Consider the following 18,677-nt stretch of genomic DNA (forward strand, 5'->3'; position numbering starts at 1 on the left):
AGTTCACCCCGAGGGGGGGGTCACCAGCCCGACCCCACAGCGGGCAAACAGAATCCAGCGCACACGCTGAACTGCGTGTACAAGCACATGCCCAGCCCCCCACCCCCACCCCGCCCCCCCCCCGACGGCTGACGCTCACTCAACACCGCGGGACCTGCCACCCGCCGTGCCGCGAGCCAATGAAAACAGGCAGAGAGTTGGGAAACCTAAAAACCCAGAAAGCCCCCTCTTACCACAGCGATGACAGGAATGAGGACTCCCAGATTACCCGCGCTGCTGGACGCCTGCAGGACAAAGCAAAACCGTTTCAGACAGGTTTGCACAACCCGCTGCACTGAAGCCTCAACCGCAACCTCTCATTACGTTCCTCCCCACCCCAGAAAGCAGACACGCCGTCAAAACACAGACACGACCGCAGGGGAACCAGATGTACAACTCTCTTAACACTGAACCAGATGTTCGACTCTCTTCAGAACACTGAACCTACTGTCTCCCTTCCATTGATGCTGAAACATTTCAATTAGATCTTCTGAAAATGACTAAACTTTAATGGACATTTCAATCACTGCAAACTCTATTCACTAACCAGAACCCCTCCCATACACATGGAACACAGAAAGAATGCAAGAGTTGATCATCTGGTGAGTCTGTAGCAGTATCTGAGGTCACCTGCTTTTCTGTATTTGTCCTAAAAGGTTCTCCAAAGAAATATGAGCTACAGCACAATTCTGTGCTACAGCACAGTTAGGGTTAAGGTGGGAAGTGGGGTGTGAGGTGAGAGGCTGGGTGTGAGGTAAGAGGCTGGGTTTGAGGTGGGGGGCAGTGTATGAGGTGGGGGGGGTGTGTTCAGACCCACCTTCAGGGCGGGGCCCTTGTCGCTCGCCCGCTCGCTCGCTCTCTTCCCCTCCAGGCCCAGCTGCACAAACAGCTCCAGCAGGTTCACCAGCAGCTCGTCCACCATCTGCTCCCCCTGCAGGTTGGCCGCGATATTGGCCAGCGCGTTGATCACAGCCAGGGAGCAGTGCCTGTACGTACACACACACACACACACACGTACACGTGTACGCACGCACGCACGCACACGTACACACACACACACACACACACACACACAGATAAATACATGTGCGTACAATAGTACCGATATCTGAAATAAAACCTGAGAGAAACCAGCTCGGACCTGTATCCATGGTCTTTGTAGTCTTTGGTGGAGTACACCACGGAGCTGGCCTTCACACTGATCTGCTGGAACAGGTTCCACACTTCCTGGTAAATGTATTGCTGTGGGAGAAAAAAAACAAACTAAACCCCACCTGTACCAGGCAGTACCAATTGTAACGCTCATAAGGAAGGGGACTGTGAAGCATGTTTTGGCGGGTGTTGACAGGTAGTGGCGGGTGTTGGCGTGTTTTGGTGAGTTTTGGCGGGTGTTGGCGTGTTTTGGCGTGTGTTGGCGGGGGCAGCGGAAGCGGCGGGGCCTACGTTGCCGGTGATGACCATGCAGCCCAGCTGGTCGATGATGAGCACGTCCAGCGGCGTTGGCGGCTGGCAGAACTTCTGCTGCAGGATCTGCAGGATGGGCTCCATCACCCGCGGCGTGTCCCGCAGCGCCACCGCCATGTGCCCCAGCGCCCGGATGGTGTGGTCCGGGATCAGGTGGGCGTCCCTGAGAACCGCCATCACATCATCATCATCACCATCACCATCACCATCGCAACCATCATTATCATCATCATCATCACAATGACCATCGCAACCATCATTATCATCATCACCACCACCATCGCAACCATCATAATCATCATCACCATCGTCATCATCACCATCACCATCACCATCACCATCGCAACCATCATTATCATCATCACTATCACCACCACCATCGCAACCATCATAATCATCATCACCATCGTCATCATCACCATCACCATCACCATCACCATCGCAACCATTATTATCATCATCATCATCACAATGACCATCGCAACCATCATTATCATCATCACCACCACCATCGCAACCATCATAATCATCATCACCATCGTCATCATCACCATCACCATCACCATCACCACCACCATCGCAACCATCATAATCATCATCACCATCGTCATCATCACCATCACCATCACCATCACCATCGCAACCATCATTATCATCATCACTATCACAATGACCATCGCAACCATCATTATCATCATCACCACCACCATCGCAACCATCATTATCATCATCATCATCGTTATCACCATCAGCATGACTATCACGACCTTCATCATCATCACCATCAGCATGACTATCACCACCTTCATCATCATCACCATCAGCATGATTACCACTTTCATCATCACAATGACCACCATCAGCATGTAGATGTGGTGGGGATGTGCTCTAGACCAGGTGAGACCCAGGTAAGGTGCAGAGTGTAGATGTGGAACCTGGCTGAGCCGTTCTAGACCAGGTGAGACCCAGGTAAGGTGCAGAGTGTAGATGTGGACCCCGGCTGAGCTGCTTACTTGTCGTTCTCCTGGGAGATGTACAGGCGGTTGGAGAGGCTCGCCAGGAAGGCCTCAACAGTCACAGGATCCATCGTCAGGCCTGCTTTCAGACACCTGGGGGAGAGGAGCACGGTTACACACACGCGCACACACGCGCACACACGGACGCATGCGCACACACCCACAAACACACACCCAAACACACACACACACACACCCACAACCACACACCCAAACACGCACACCCAAACACACACAATATGTGTATGACTGTATGTATGTGTGGGAGGGACTAAAGTGTAGGAGGGGGTATTCTGACTGGAGCAGAGTGTGGGAAGGGCTATAAGTCTGCGTATGAGTGCAGCAGTGTGGGAGGGGCCAGGGCACTCACCTGCAGATGTTGTCGATGGAGATGTCTCTTAGCTGCTCGTACATGGAGGGCTGGCCCTTCTTATTGGACAGAAAGCTGAGCGTGGACTGAGAGTGCTCATTGGTCACACTGATTTTGATGTCACCAGTCCCTGTGGACAGAGGGAGGGGTCAGCATTGGTACGGGTAAAGGCGAGGTAGACTCACCTGTGCTGTACAGGTACGGGCGGGGCAGACTCACCTGTGTTGTACTGGCTGTGGTACTTGTAGAGCTTCACCAGCACAGGGGACGGCACCACCAGGAAGTCCCGCAGGGACATGGTGACAGAATGAGCAACCACCGGAAACCGCTCACAGAGCCTCCCCAACCCCTGAGGACCACATCATCATCCTCACTGCCACCATCATCATCATCATCCTCACAGTCACCATCATCATCCTCACTGCCACCATCATCATCATTATCAGCACTGTCATCATTACAGTCATCATTATCATTATCATCATCATCATCTTCACAGTCACCATCATCATCCTCACTGCCACCATCATCATCCTCACTGTCACTATCATTATCATCATCATCATCCTCATCATAATCATCATCGTCATTATTATTATTATTATTATAATCATCATAATCATGGTTTAAAGGCAGTTTGCGGGTGCAGTTTGCGGTGTGTTACCTGCAGGCAGCAGAGCAGCAGAGGCATGTGTGCGATGATGACCTTGCTGGAGGTTTTGGACTGCAGCTTCTCAGAGAGCTTAGTGCAGAGGTTCTCAGCTCCTGGTGGGGGCAAACCGGGGGGTTCAGAGACTTGGGGGGGGGGGGGGGCGTATTACACAAACCTTAAAGAGAGGCGGAAACTATACTAAGACACCCCATCAGTGGATCCACACACAATGCAGATCAGTGCATGAGCTGTGCATGTGCAAAACTAAGCCCATCGATATGATTGGCTGGGTGAGACACCATGTGATCACAGGAATCCCCCTCTCCCGTGGGCGGTCGCCATGGCGCCCTAACCTTGCTCGTCCTTGACAGCCCACACCATGAGGTCGACGCAGGCAGCGTTGGCCTGGCAACGCAGCTTCAGCTCGCTGTGCAGCCGCTCCACGTCGTGCAGGATCTTCTGCAGCTCTGATTGGCTGCTGCTGAACTGCTCCAGAACGAAGTCGTGCACCTCCTTCACAAACGACGTCTGCAGATCCGCTGGAGAAAGCAAGACACAACTCAGCTCCACCTCAATCCCAGCCAATCAGCCAATTAGGACACAACCTCGGCCAATCGCGACACAACCCATGCTACGGGGGATGATGCTACAGGAGGGTGGTGCTACATGGAGGCGGTGCTACATGGGGTCATGGGGGTGCTATGCAGGAACAGTACTATAGGGGGCAACCTTACGAGCATAACTCACCTTTAGTGTAATACAAGGTGTCCCTCAGCATTTTAAACCCGGCCACATAGAGCGGGTCACTGAAGGACCTGTAGAAGAGGGTGACTCCAGGATTGGCCTGGAAAAGAACACACCGCGATCATGAGCGTTCTGCCAGGACTCCTCAGCCACGGTCGCAGGTACGGTCACAGGTACGGTCGCGGTCGCAGGTAAAGAGCTGAGCGCACTCACCTCGGTGTACTCCGACAGCGTGGCATCCAGAGTTTTCAGAAAGGACTCCGAAACGAAGCGCTTCACCTGCAAGAGACGGACAGGTCAGCGGGGGAACGAGGAACACTGGAGAGCAGGGTGCACAGGCCTCCACGCCCTTCCTGTGTCACTATACGCAAATTACACTGTTATAGTTCCCTCCATCCTATTTCCTGTTTATTAATACGACATGCTTTTACTAAAGTGCACCCTTTAATACATCATCACTTTGAGCTGCTGAGCAAAGTACACCGATACAAATAAAGTTAAATAAAGCAATACCAATAAGGATAAGACTATATTAACATTACATGCGTGTTTTACATTGTTGTGAATCGCACTCCTGTATATAAACATTGTTATGTTACGTTGATTGTTATAAATGTTGAGTGATTAGGCCTCTGTGTGCGCTCAACAAAGAAGTGCGTTTAGGACCAGAGGCGGCCGTGTTGAGGAGCAGCGGGATCCTGTACCATGTGCAGGAGGAGGCGCAGCACCTCCAGCGGGATGTCAAACTCCTCGCTGCCGCTCCCGATGAAGAGAGGAGAGATGGAGAAGCTGGAGCTGACGGTGCAGAAGTAGTAATCAGGGTCCATCGCACTACCATCAGGGAGGTAAGAGCCTGGAGAGAGGGAGGGAAGGGGGGGGGGAGGGAGGGAGAGGGGGAGAGAGGGAGAGTGAGAGCCAACGCATAAATACGCACACAAGTTTTCTAAAGATTGTTCCCCCCAAAGATTCAACATGTTCTTAACCAAAGACAAGACAAGCAGCAGGGATCAGTGAAAATGGCAGATACAGTCGCCTGTTTTACCTTCAAAATACTGAGAGGACGGTCCTGAAGGAGAGCTGGGAGAGGGCCACCCGCGATCTGGACTAACCTGGAAAACAAACACACACACACCTGAGAAACAACCCCACACACACCAGAGAAACAACCCCAGTCACACAACTAGCTCCCCGTGATCTAGCTGCATATGAGAAGACACGGGGTGTGCGAGGCGAGGAGGCCCCCTGGTGGCGAGGCGGGGGACTGCGGCCTCACCTGGGACAGGTTGGAGGTGCTGCTGTGTTTGCGGCGGAGCGCGTCCCCCTGGCACACGGTGAGCAGCGAGCTCGGCATGATGGAGCGGAAGTCGTTGAAGGAGCGCCGGCGCAGGCCCTCGCGCTCGTCGGGCACGCGCACGGCCTGCTGGGACCTGCGCGGGAACAGCTTGGAGAGCAGCGACTCGTCCGTGTTACTGAACCGGCCGAAGGCTCGCGTCACGCCCAGCAGGCACGGCACGGTGTACCTGCACAGGTACTCTGCAACACAGCACAGGTGAGTCAGCATTCCTACAGTACCGCTCTTATTAAAGGGCACGGTGTACCTGCACAGGCACTCTGCAACACAGTACAGGTGAGTCAGCATTCCTACAGTACCGCTCTTATTAAAGGGCACGGTGTACCTGCACAGGTACTCTGCAACACAGCACAGGTGAGTCAGCATTCCTACAGTACCGCTCTTATTAAAGGGCACGGTGTACCTGCACAGGTACTCTGCAACACAGCACAGGTGAGTCAGCATTCCTACAGTACCGCTCTTATTAAAGGGCACGGTGTACCTGCACAGGTACTCTGCAACACAGCACAGGTGAGTCAGCATTCCTACAGTACCGCTCTTATTAAAGGGCACGGTGTACCTGCACAGGTACTCTGCAACACAGCACAGGTGAGTCAGCATTCCTACAGTACCGCTCTTATTAAAGGGCACGGTGTACCTGCACAGGTACTCTGCAACACAGCACAGGTGAGTCACCATCCTTCCTACAGTACCACTTTTAATAAAGGTAAATCACACCTTTGATGTTACGCATTACATGATGGAAAACAACAGCATGGCTTTGTGAAATGAATGCACAGCGTGTGAGTTTAAGGGCTTTTATACCTTTATCGTGGTTTTCTGGAGCCTGACACATCTCCAGGAAGGCCTGCATAACATCCACAACAGCCTCCAGAATCTGGGAACGAAGCAGACAGGAAGTTCACTTCCTAAACTCAAGTTGGCTCCACTTTTTGGATTATCAGGCTCATGCTCACACAAAACAGGACACAAATAGCAGCGCCACAATTTCTAATGAAAAACAGAGATGGTTTGAAAAGAATCAGCCTAGCATTCCTGAGCAAAGGGTGGGTGGGGGCAATGTGACTCAGCCGAAGTTCGGGGGGGTGTAGTGTCACTCAGCCGAAGGTTGGGGGGGTGTAGTGTGACTCAGCCAAAGGTGGGGGGATGGGGGGGGGGGGTGGGCAGAGTGACTCAGCCGAAGCTCAACACTGACCTGGGCACGAGAGGAAGCATCTCTATGGGCCACATCGGACAACAGGGTCACCAGGCAGAAGCTGAAATTCTCAGCTATGGGAAGTGCTTCTGCAAGAGGAAGAGCCAAAAAACACCCAATTCAATGCACGTGCACCACATTCACTGGCATACTAAGCTTGTTAAATAACGTTGTGGGAAAATACAAGAATGCGCAAATCCAGATTTGTACGTTTGTTTATGATTTAACAACCGGACACGTCATAATCCGATTCCCTCACCTCTTCCTTTCCTTCCAGTGCTCTCCTCAATCCACTGAACGCGCGGCAAACCCTTCAGTAGCCCCAGTAAGTACGGAACAATGACGTCTTTGCTCTGCAAAAACCCCAAAAACCGTTAGTCCCGAGGTAAAGGTGAGCACAGGACTTCTCTGGCACCGCACGTCACCCGGCTGAAGTCACGTGAGAATGATAATCCGCTTTAGTGGTGCTTCTTGGTACACTTTCTATAGGCTCTCAGGAAGAGAACCTAATCTCAACCCGGGGTAGTTTGTATTAAACCTTCGTTTAAGAGGTTAATGTAAACTCGCGTTGTAATTAATACTCGACGTTACCTGCAAGTCCGATTCCACCAGAAAAACACCCAAGGCGATGACAGCATCCCTCCGGCGTTCGTCCAGCTGGTAGACGCCTCTTATATCCACGGGACACATGCATTGTAGCTTCTGAACCTGAAGAGGTAAACACATGGATCGAAGGACAGAGGCCACAGAGATCAATTAAAAACTTTATAACGTGATGGCAAAGCCTCCGCGGACAGGCGAAGTGCAATGACTGCGAGTTTAGCCCTATGCCCTCCACACATTACACCAGTATAATATGTTTGACACCTACAGTTGGACACCTTCCCATTTTAACGAATCGTTTCTAAATCTATGGTCAAGATAAAACTGTAGCCGAATGATTTCTCTCCGATATTGTAATTTTGTGTGCGACAGCAAAAGCCGTGTTGTGCATGGTGCGCATAGTCAGATGAATGGCCGCAGATGTCCACATAGCCTACTGAATTCACGGACTCAATCTGTAGAATTTATTCCGCAAAACGAGCCGCTCATTTAGTATTTATGAGATGTACATGTGTGTGGGGAGTTCTGGATTTTCTTAACGGAATAGCGGGTGATTCACACACTGGATTAATTTCTAAAGAACCCATAACACCTTGGATTTGATTTGTCCAGCGTAAACTAGACGGCTCAGCTAGTTATGGTTTACAAAATGGCAACATTAACCCTATGTTAGCGCTAGCTAGCTACCGCCTGTTGGCTTCAGTGTGACAAACAGGCTTGTTTGCATGTTTTCGATAATCATCTCCCCGTTTCTCCGTCGGACCAGTGTCAGCTACCTGACTAATGTTCTGATACTGGCTGATTGAGATACATGACTATAGAAAGGAATGCGGATTGCTGACTGTGTGTGTGGTTTATCTCCTTTTATCGCTGCTAGCGAATGTATTGATTAATGACAGTTACAGAATGTCACGACTAGCCAATGAATAAAGCAGTGTCTGGTTTGTCACCACAGCTCTCCATCTGATCTTAACAAAAACTCGCTGATGAACCCAACGGAACCCTATGACTGTTCTAGATGAATGCCTTAACAGTAGCCTAATATGTAAAACAATGACAAGTACAATACAATTCAGTTAACGATTGAAAGAACTACAAATAGACATACAACCAAACAATTTCGTTAGCTAACCAAGCTGTTCGGCTAAGGGTGGATATTAGTCTCATACAACTGTTCATGCCGTAGAACGTGGAACAGTTGTTTTTGTTTTACTAGCTATATATTAAAAGCTTTCATAATTAACTTAATTACTCACCTTTTCCACGGGAGCTGGCCGGTGCACCGCTAAGGACCGAGCAAGAGACAAAACTGTGCTAAAATAAAACCCCCTCGTTCCACCCCCTTTTACCGACATATTTGCCTCTACAGGGGTAATGGATGTACTGGGGGAAAGTTGGGTGAACAAGGAAGCAACAATACGGAAAGCATAGCGAGCCAATAAGAACGCAGAAAAGCGAACACAAAACGAGAAAATACAGAACTTGTTAAATGTTGCGTTATAATGATTTTTGGGCTGGAAAAATGTTGCAACTGTGGTTTGATAGAACTTAACATACAGTTAGTTGGCTAGATTTTTATAGACTAATTGTTTATTTGTAAAATATTTCTATCCCAAAAATGTTTTCTTACGCTTAAAGCTGTGCTTACGTTACTCAGACCCCGTATATTATATGTAGTTGTTATTTATATTTTACTGGAAGTGAGGAGGAATTTATGATGGCCCCACCACAGTTGCTTTATTACCAAGGGAGTTCCGCGTCCAATAAAATAGCCCGATTGACAAAGACGTCACTAAAACGAGACCGGAAACGAAACCTGGAAATCAACTGACTACAAGACAACAGCACAGAACCTCAATCCTTGACTTTTCGGGCAAAGGTGCGAGTTTTAATGTAAGTAGCTACTAGACATTACTAGACAACACGTTTAACGAACGATCAAGACAACCCTTAAACACTCTAGGAAAACCTTGTTTGCTCGTTCATGGATAGCTAGGTGGCTAACACTAGTTGGTAATACTGTTTTCTTATTGGCATGAGAGGCAGCGTTGTTGTAGTTATTTATTCGCTAGCGTTAGCATGCCTGGCTTTCTGCTAAAGTGGTGACATGTGGACTTAACCTACTTTGTTTTTATTGATTCCGTTCCAATATTATAACTAAGTAGGCTACGTAGCAAATGTAGAATGCGTTTGTCTGGCGATAATGTAACGAGCCGACAGCCATTTAAATTGTAAACCTGTTGATATGTTAGCTAGCTGGCTATATGAAATAGCAGGTTGTTTGACAGCTTATGTATCCTAGTTACACTAGTTAAATTTGTAACGTTAAGATAGGTACGGTAACTGGCTAAGATGTCTTTTGATTTCCTGAAAACTTGTGAAAGTAAACATGTACAGTTTCCCCAGCTGCAACTCAGCAGCCATGTCAGCGTATCCCAAGACCCACAACCCTTTTGCTGACGATGACGACGACGACGTGGTGGAGGACTTCGGACGCGGAGGGGGCTACGATGACTCCAGCGACAGCGGGCTGAGCGAGGCGGAGAGGAGGCAGCGGTGGCTGCAACAGGAGGTCATGCGCACGGCGCAGTCCGCGGTCGACAGCACTCACCGCTCCCTCGGGCTCATATACGAGTCTGAGAAAATGGGTACCGAGACTGCTGAGGTAAGGACATTTGAAGAGGAAGCTCTCCCTGTTATTGAACTCATAACACGACTTTTGATTGGACAACTTCGCTATTAATGTTAACAATAAACGACGCCTCTTTATGGGCGTGCCCGGTGCCCTACAGGTGTTGTTTCTTTTTAACTCCCTGCCCAAATTGCACTCCTGTGATTGGCTCTGATGCGTTTGTGCTTTGCTGTGAATGTCTCTAATGCGGTTGTGCTTTGCTGTGATTGGCGGGTGCGTTCAGGAACTCATGCGCCAGGGGGAGGCGCTGAAGAGGACAGAGAGGATGGTAGACAACATGGACGGGGAGCTGAAAACCAGCGAGCGCCACATCAAGAGCATCAAGAGCGTCTGGGGCGGAATCTTCAACTACTTTAAGCCCAAGCCAGAGACGCAGCCCCCACCAGAGCCTGCTCCCGCATACCAGCCCAGCAGCAAGTACGGCACATGACCCCCCCCCCACCAGCAACCTACCCATTGCTACCCCCCCTTTCTGCCCCCTACACAGCAACTTCCTCCGCACTGTGACCCTCCTCCCTTCCTGCCCCCCCCCCCCCCCCCCCCCCCCCAACAGGAACCCTCCTGCTTGAATTTTATAGATTTATTTTCTTTCACCATTGATCTTAAGCGGTCTCTCCTTTTTCAGACGATGTGATTGGCTGATTTTTTCCCCAGGTTGCAGGGTGCCCTGTCTGATAGTAAAGAGCAGGAGCACAGGTACCAGGCAAGCCACCCCAACCTGCGCAAGCTGGACACCTCAGGTGAGCTTTGGGCCTGCCCCCGCCCCTCTCGCCCGCCCCTCTCTGCGTCCTGCTGTCCAGCGGCTCTCAAACCGCACCCTGTCCTTTTGTCCTGCAGGATTCGGGCCGGAAGATTCCTCGTCCGAAGCCAGCGCTTCCGCTCAGAACGGGTACCCCAAACACCAGGTCCTCCGCGCTGCCCACCAGAAACTGGATGACAACCTGGGTAAGACCCTGAGATGAGAAGACACGACAGTATCGTTACTTTACGATATTATTTTACTTGTGGTAGTAATGCTAACTGTGGAACAATAACAGATATGTAAATTTGTGGTGCCGTTGGTGTAATTGTTTTTAATTCAGCTGAAGACAGCATGCTGAAACGCTTGTGGTCATCTGTAAAGAAGAGGAACGAGTGTGGAGATTTTATAAACATAGTAACTGAATCCTTTTCTCCTGAACATCTCAGCTTGAAGCCAAGGCCTGAAAAAAAGAGCACACACAGCCCCCGTGGGCTGTAACACGGTGCAACCTGGTGGTTCCTCCTGCAGATGAGATGTGATTGGCTGTTTCTCTGGCAGATGAGATGTGGTTGGCTGTTTCTCTGGCAGATGAGATGTGGTTGGCTGTTTCTCTGGCAGATGAGATGTGGTTGGCTGTTTCTCCTGTAGATGAGATGTGGTTGGCTGTTTCTCTGGCAGATGAGATGTGATTGGCTGTTTCTCTGGCAGATGAGATGTGGTTGGCTGTTTCTCTGGCAGATGAGATGTGATTGGCTGTTTCTCTGGCAGATGAGATGTGGTTGGCTGTTTCTCCTGTAGATGAGATGTGGTTGGCTGTCTCTTCGCAGATGAGATGTGTTCGGGACTGAGCCGGCTGAAGAATCTGGGCCTCGGTCTGCAGTCGGAGATCGACGATCAGGACGCCTCGCTGGATAACCTCCTGGGAAAGGTGGACAAGATGGACCTGAAGATCCAAAACACCAACCAGAAGATCAAAGACCTCAAATAGACACCCTTAACCTTCACCTTGACCAGACCGGGCCTCAACCTCATTTACAGAACTATACAGTACCACATATCCTCCGAGTCTTATACTTTTTATCCGTATCATTTCTGAGGTGCACGTAGGTACACACACACGCTCAGGCACACACACACACACACATGCATGCACACTCACACACACACACACACACACGTCACAGTGTCCTGCAGGCTCGTGTTTAGAGGCCGGGGAAGTTGGACGTTAGTTTCTGCAGGCGTGCACAGTTGCCGTAGGGATGTCACTACAGTGAAATAAAAATGGCGTCTCTAAGTGAACAGGGGTTACTGCGTTACCTGCTTCTCGTGCCTATACAGGTGTGTCCTATTGACTTGGAACAAGCCTGGGGTTTGTGTAGAGATTGTGTAGAGATTTGTTTCCCTGCCGCTCTTTAATATGCCTTCCAGGGAAACGTCTCTCTGAGTGCATTTAGCCGCTCCTGCGTTAAAGCTCCAGCTTTTGCTCTGTTAGTCACTCTTGTGTTAAAGCTCAAGCTTTTGCTCTGTTAGTCACTCTGTGTGCCGTTTTAAGTCTTCGTCTTCTCTGGTTTTATTTTACCGTAAACATCACGTTCACAAAGTGCTTCTCTGGTGCAGATTCAAAGACATTTGTTTGTATTACTTGTGTTTTCATAAATGTTTTGCACAAGTGAAAAGTGCGTGGAGAATATCTTGTATAACTCTCAAACTGCCAATGCTTTTTTATATATACGTTTTGCTTTGGAAGCAGAATCTGTTATGTAGTATGGAGTTATTCATAGAAGCCACTATGATATATGTGCTGATTTGAAATGTATAAAATACATGAACCCTAATCAGACCAACAAAGTGATTAGCTACATACCTTTCCATAGTTCATATGCAGCCATACTTTCATACTCTGCTCCCTGGCATGTTAAGAAGGTTGGCTGGCAGCCCCCTCCTCTCCACTCTGACGTCTCCATCTTGGTGAGCTCATCGCTGGGCTTCACAGGAGCTTTTCACTTCCCAGAATTCCAAGGTGCTGAATTCAGCAAAGCGGACGGCGGGAGGGGTTAAAGGTCGGGAGTCGCGTGGGTGACTCTTTCAGGAAAGGGGGGGGGGGGTTTGGAGTGCCGTTCCACTGGTGTCAGCACAACGGAAGAGAAAGATAGACATACTTCCTCTGAACGAACAGCATTCTGCTGTTTTTATGAAGTCAGAGCAGTGCTGCTGCAGGCACTAGAGCACACTCTGCGAACACCTTGCAGTCTTTAGATACGCCAGTTCCGCATGTGGGATATTCACCTAAAGCTAATCATTTCTTCCATGCCCTTCACATCAGGAGCTACGCACATTTTCCTGACTGTATCTCAAATCAGGCGTGAGATATGCCTGTTTATCTTCTAGCCACTCTTAGGCTCTTTAGTCGGTCAGTGCAACACCACACGCCAGGCGGCATAGTTCAGTTCACCCCCTTGCTGATAGGATAGATAAGTTTCATGGCATTAGCAAGAAGCCACGCCCACTCTCACACTCCCATTGGGCAATCAAGCTTCAGGGAAACGGTGGTAATGTTACCAGGAGCAGTCTGGAACATAAACTGGAATGTGGCTGCAATAAAGTCATTTCAATAGTAAATTTTGTGTGAAATTATTTATTTTGCGCCATTATCTGATTGTTGTATGTCATGCTCTAAATCTATATCATCCTTCAGTTATTTTGCCTGTGATTATTATTTAGTCCTTAGTCCTTTAATGTGAAGCAGTGACTTGCTAGAACTACAGAACTGTTTGAAACAAAATACTGTTTAAATAATATCAAATTCATTGTGGCATTAAAATCCAAGACTTGTTTCAAAGAAAGGGAGGAAATATATTGGATTGTACTGTACGTTGTGTATAAAATGTAGTGAGTCTTTAAAGCTTTTTTAACCATTAGAACTCGTCACCTGCGTGTCACGTTGTGCCCAGCGATTGAAGTGTTACCACCAGGTGGCGTAATTGCGCAAGGTTAAGACACAAGAAAAATCGTGAAACATAAAATGTGATTTTACCGGCAGCTCGCTTTGTGTTGGCTAGATACAATAAAGCCGGCTATATGAGAAACGATTCGCCCGTTCCTGGTAAAAACTGTCGTGTAAGTTTGTTACATTGAGAAATAGCAACAAGCAATCTGGAATGTTGACAATATTTTAAAGAGTCGTTTTCTGTCACTAAGAATTACAGATATGGCTTTTAATCCAAAAATTTAGTCTCTGTTTAGTATTCTCACAGTCATTTTCTGTTTATTGGTATTTTTCTTGAACAGACGCGATTTTCTCACAAATGATGACGAACACCCCGCTAGCCCGGTCGCCGTCATTATCATTCCTGTGCTTAGGGGACGGAGGCAGCTGTTCGCGGAGGTGGCGCGCGGTGCAGGCTTTCATTATCCGCGAGGGCAGACCGCGCACAGCAGCGCGAGGTGCCGAGAGAGGCTTGCGCAACAGCTGGTTCTTGTCGTGACAACACCGGCTATCGGGAGCGAGCGAAACGTAGCGCGTCTGTTTTTTCGGTTTACGGGTACATAAGCGGAATGCAAGCGGTCGCAATGTGAATAGAATAACTAACTAAATTGCTGTGCCTGGTCATTTTACATGGACTTTGCTCCTCAAACGTTTCCCTTAGAAGTGAATTAGCACCTGTTTGTGTGTTTTCACCTCCATATACAATATTCTGCATTTGTAACAACTAAATCAATCAGTTAGGATCAATGTATTGCACATAAACCAGCCTTGGACAGAACAGTAGCAAATATAGCCCATGTGGGGGGGGAGGGGTACCAAGCCCAGGCCCCCGGCCCCACTCCCAAAGAACACACGCACGTAGTTTACACAGGCATACATCACTATGGCTTGAGCTCCCTGTCTCACACACACTAAAACAAACTCCCCAGCGCTGGGGGAATATTCTCCCCAAATCCGCATGCCGCTGTTCTCATCCCGAGTCATTTACTCATTTCACCAGAACAAAGGGTCCCTGTGGCCCCAGGGGCCCCCTCTCGCCCCACCATCACCCCCGGGGCCCCCTCTCCTCCCCAACCTTAACCCAGGGGCCCCCTCTCGCCCCACCATCACCCCCGGGGCCCCCTCTCCCCCCCGCCATCACCCAGGGGCCCCCTCCTGCCCCACCATCACCCCAGGGCCAATCCCGCACTCGTCACCCAAGCTAACCAATCACATCACACCCCAAAAAATAAGCACCCAGGGTACCCCCATGCCACCCCCGCCTCCAGCTCTGTATTGCCCAGGATGGATGTGCCTGCAGGGGGGGAGGGGGGGGCACAAACAGAGATCGGAAATAGCCCTGTTGGTTTTCAGAATCCCATGGAGCACTGCTTTGAACAGCTGTCCTGGTGTAAGCAAACAGCAGCCCCCCCCCAAGCCCCGCCCAGCTGGAATACCTCGCTTTTCATACTGCGTAATCCCAGAAACCACTGCTGTCAGGAGCCATCAGGCAACGGGCCAACATCATGCCTGCCCCCCCCCCCCCCCCGCCCCCCACCCCACCCCCCACCGCCACAATGAGGGAGCTGGCTTCAGAGGGGATGGCTACTCCCCCCACCCTCCGCTTCACAACATAAAGAGTTGCGCTGACTTGGTTGGGATGAGGGGAGAAATGGGGAGGGTGTGGTTGTAGGTCGCACAGTGCCAAAACGTGTGTGTGTGATAGGTGCAGTGCTCATAGAAACAGCAAGATTTAATCTACAGTTTAATCTACAGTGGCTCTGTAGATTAGAGTAAACATGCCGCTCTTGGGCTTCTTCACACACTCCAGCGTAAAAAACACAGAAATACACATGACTAACATGCTAGCTAACGTAGCAGAGCAGTGTTCATTGCTAACACACTTGCTAACGCATAGAAGAGCAGTGCTCATTGCTAACACGTGAGCTAACATAGCTGTGCTAACTGCTAACACACTAGCTACTGCGGTGGTCAGTGCCCTTTTGACGGAAACGGCCGCATCTCTGTGTTCAATGTAGCAGACCATTCTGTGCTCTCCACTATGCAGCAGTACTGGGGGAAGGAACATCTATCTGGAGGCTGAAATTCTCAGCGCTCTGGACAAAATCACACGCACAAGCAGACATTCCTGTTAGCATCGCGTTTTACTACAGTATGGACACACCAGACCTGTCACCACAGTGCCAACCCCCCCCCCCCCCATGCCCCCACCCCAAAAACCCAGTGTGTAACCCTTCCAGCCGCGTGCTGAGGAGTCACTTCAGAAACGGACGGACGTTTCCCTCCCTCCCTCGAGCGCTTCTCACCTGCAGCGGTCACCTGGGACCTCAGACGGAGGCGGTCCACAGACGACACCACCCCGCCGAAATCCCGCGGGAGGCTGGGCAACATTCCGCCAGAGAGCGCGAGCGGGACTGGGAATGCCCGGAATGCTCGGGAATACAGGGTGCTGGTCCCGGTGTGTACACACACACACACACACACTCTCACGCACACACACACACACAGACACAGACACACAAACAAACACAGACACACATATACACACTCACACTCACACACACACACACACACACAAACACACACACTCTCTCTCTCTCACGCACGCGCACACACACACACACACACACACACACACACACACACACACACACACACACACACACACACAGCTTGGGGCATTACACCGTAATTGCCACACTATAACACTGCCTGTCGCCCAGACAGCGTTTCAGGACACATCTATCCCGAACACAGAACACAGAAAAACAACATTGTTTCTCAGAGGTAATTTGTAAGAAGAAAGCCAAAATTGTGGAGAGAAGTACAGCTGTAGCACTAATGAAACATCATATTCTCCTTACTTCAGCTCGGGGATACATTAGCCACTCAGGCACTCACTCAGACGCACACTGAGTTAACTGGGAAGCCACAAATTATTTGAAAGGTTTAAAATGAAACGTTCACAAAAAACATTAACCAGAACTAAAATAGTGGTAGAACCTGTCATATACAGTTTCAATAATTTCATGATGCACATGGCTCTAAAATTAAAATTCATGAAAATATTTTATTCTTGTAATTTTGGGGGGGGGGGGGGGGGAAGAGGGCAAAAGTCGTCAATTTGACTAGCACTCAGACCTTTGACCAAATGAGAAACAAACATTTATTAGTGGTTTTACTAGTTTTATTTTTTGAATATAAAATTGCAGGAGTGAACTGTAAAATCAGAGTCAAGCATGCGTCAGAGTTACAGATCCATTACATCCATATATTTAAACAGCAGGGTGTACGAGCTAAATGAGCTAATTAAACCAATAATATCTAGTTCTCCTACTGCCAAACAGTTTCTGGGAGTTAATCCCCAAAGAGACTTCACCCCAGTAAGAAACAATAACAGATCACAGGAGATGTAAAAGGACAGTAATACAATTTCTCTGTACTTGGTCCATTTCATATGATTGTCTGAAAAGCAACGTATTACTCTGATGACTACGATTTAAACAAACAAAGCTGATCACATTGTTTGGCAAAACACTTTTTGCCACCTGGAGGAAAAGCTTACATTAGTGAACAATAGCTGTTCATGAAAATCAAAGGCATTTTAATGACTTAATTGGAAATAAACGTGGAATGACATAAGTAAGATGATTAATCTTTCCAGAGAAACCCCAGAGACTGGGATTAATATTTCAGTATTTTGCAGGCGTTAAACTTGTGTATATTAAAAGCAGATTTTCAGGCCAATATTCGGTGAAACAGACCGCACTGAATCTCTCCGTTTCCCAAGCTGTTCATTGGCCACTCGCCTGCATGGGAGTTTCCCTGAGTTCAGATCTTCTGTGGTGGGATCCTGAAGGCACAGCTGGGCTTAGTTTTTGGGGCAGTCTCTTTCTTTAAATTCGTAGCGGCTAAACTCCTTTGTTCCAATAGAGTATTTTTTTTTATCCACAGCACAAAACGATCATTGGTTCACAGTGGTGACCTTATGATGCAGCCACAGTGCCCCCTCCAGGACTGGAGTTAAACCTGCAGACGCTACTGCCCTCCAGGACTGGAGTTAAACCTGCAGACACTGCTGCCCTCCAGGACTGGAGTTAAACCTGCAGGCACTGCTGCCCTCCAGGACTGGAGTTAAACCTGCAGGCACTGCTGCCCTCCAGGACTGGAGTTAAACCTGCTGTGCTGGGGAGGAGGCTAGCTGGTTGTTCAGTGCTCACTGTCCTCCTTCCTTCTCCTTTAACAGATGTGAGACTTCAGCTCAGGCAGCTGCCTCAGTCCCTGCTCTGCCCAGGAGACATAACCCAGGCCCCCACGCCCCCTCCGCCCGTGCGCACCCCCCCCCTCCCCCCAGAGGTGAGCTCACACGGCTGTTTACTCAAAGCTGAAACAAACGTTCGGCTGTTTAGCTTTTACTTCCCTGCCCTTTTGAAATGTTTCCCCATTTTGGAGAGATACGCGCTGACATTCCATCATTCATTACATTTTTTGGAGGGAACTCAAGATAAATTAGAACGTGATAATCCCCACAGAAAGAGTCTCTCGGAAAGACGGCTTGCTCAACACCCTCAGCATGTGGCTCTTTGATCTAAACAGCATTAGTAACCAACAAAAACATTTCAGGAATAAAAACAAGGATTCAGGGAAAACGTGGCTGGTCGACAAGTAGGCGTGGCAACGGGGGGCGAGGGCGGGGGAGACATCTTAAAATCAGCGTGCTGGAATGTTCCCAAGACCAAACTAATGACAGGTCCAGGGACAGGGGGCTAATGTTGGGGTTCTGGGGCAGCGCATACCTCAGGATGATAACAGACAGCACTGGA

At 49.3% G+C, this 18,677-nt stretch overlaps 2 protein-coding genes across 3 annotated transcripts in view; one reads left to right on the top strand and one right to left on the bottom strand.

The window, feature by feature from the left end:
- The window catches only part of pi4kab (phosphatidylinositol 4-kinase, catalytic, alpha b), a 35,308-nt gene extending 26,454 nt beyond the window's left edge, over positions 1-8,854 (bottom strand). Inside the window, exons 1-19 of the mRNA XM_035436141.1 lie at positions 8,691-8,854; positions 7,423-7,539; positions 7,091-7,184; positions 6,832-6,920; positions 6,441-6,513; positions 5,559-5,818; positions 5,328-5,394; positions 4,990-5,138; positions 4,499-4,564; positions 4,289-4,385; positions 3,895-4,080; positions 3,554-3,654; positions 3,109-3,238; positions 2,890-3,019; positions 2,517-2,612; positions 1,483-1,666; positions 1,181-1,281; positions 857-1,025; positions 234-284 (exon numbers count right to left, since the gene is read on the bottom strand). Of these exons, the coding sequence (XP_035292032.1) occupies positions 234-284; positions 857-1,025; positions 1,181-1,281; positions 1,483-1,666; positions 2,517-2,612; positions 2,890-3,019; positions 3,109-3,238; positions 3,554-3,654; positions 3,895-4,080; positions 4,289-4,385; positions 4,499-4,564; positions 4,990-5,138; positions 5,328-5,394; positions 5,559-5,818; positions 6,441-6,513; positions 6,832-6,920; positions 7,091-7,184; positions 7,423-7,539; positions 8,691-8,789 (2,259 nt within the window). The 5' untranslated portion in view covers positions 8,790-8,854. The remainder of the gene's footprint in view (positions 1-233; positions 285-856; positions 1,026-1,180; positions 1,282-1,482; positions 1,667-2,516; positions 2,613-2,889; positions 3,020-3,108; positions 3,239-3,553; positions 3,655-3,894; positions 4,081-4,288; positions 4,386-4,498; positions 4,565-4,989; positions 5,139-5,327; positions 5,395-5,558; positions 5,819-6,440; positions 6,514-6,831; positions 6,921-7,090; positions 7,185-7,422; positions 7,540-8,690) is intronic.
- Positions 8,855-9,198: 344 nt separating this feature from the next.
- On the top strand, positions 9,199-13,487 carry snap29 (synaptosome associated protein 29). 2 transcript variants are annotated; one of them, XM_035436145.1, is made up of 6 exons: positions 9,199-9,327; positions 9,841-10,099; positions 10,350-10,543; positions 10,781-10,866; positions 10,964-11,071; positions 11,696-13,487. In XM_035436145.1, exons 2-6 carry the CDS (start codon positions 9,857-9,859, stop codon positions 11,854-11,856), a joined length of 792 nt encoding a protein of 263 aa, XP_035292036.1. In that variant the 5' UTR covers positions 9,199-9,327; positions 9,841-9,856; the 3' UTR covers positions 11,857-13,487. The 2 variants fall into 2 exon arrangements, with proteins under 2 accessions (XP_035292036.1, XP_035292035.1); XM_035436144.1 differs by having other exon boundaries at positions 9,202-9,327; positions 9,832-10,099.
- The last annotated feature ends 5,190 nt before the right edge of the window (positions 13,488-18,677 follow it).

The sequence above is a fragment of the Anguilla anguilla genome, chromosome 10 (assembly GCF_013347855.1).
Source record: "Anguilla anguilla isolate fAngAng1 chromosome 10, fAngAng1.pri, whole genome shotgun sequence".
NCBI classification, from domain to species: Eukaryota; Metazoa; Chordata; class Actinopteri; order Anguilliformes; family Anguillidae; genus Anguilla; species Anguilla anguilla.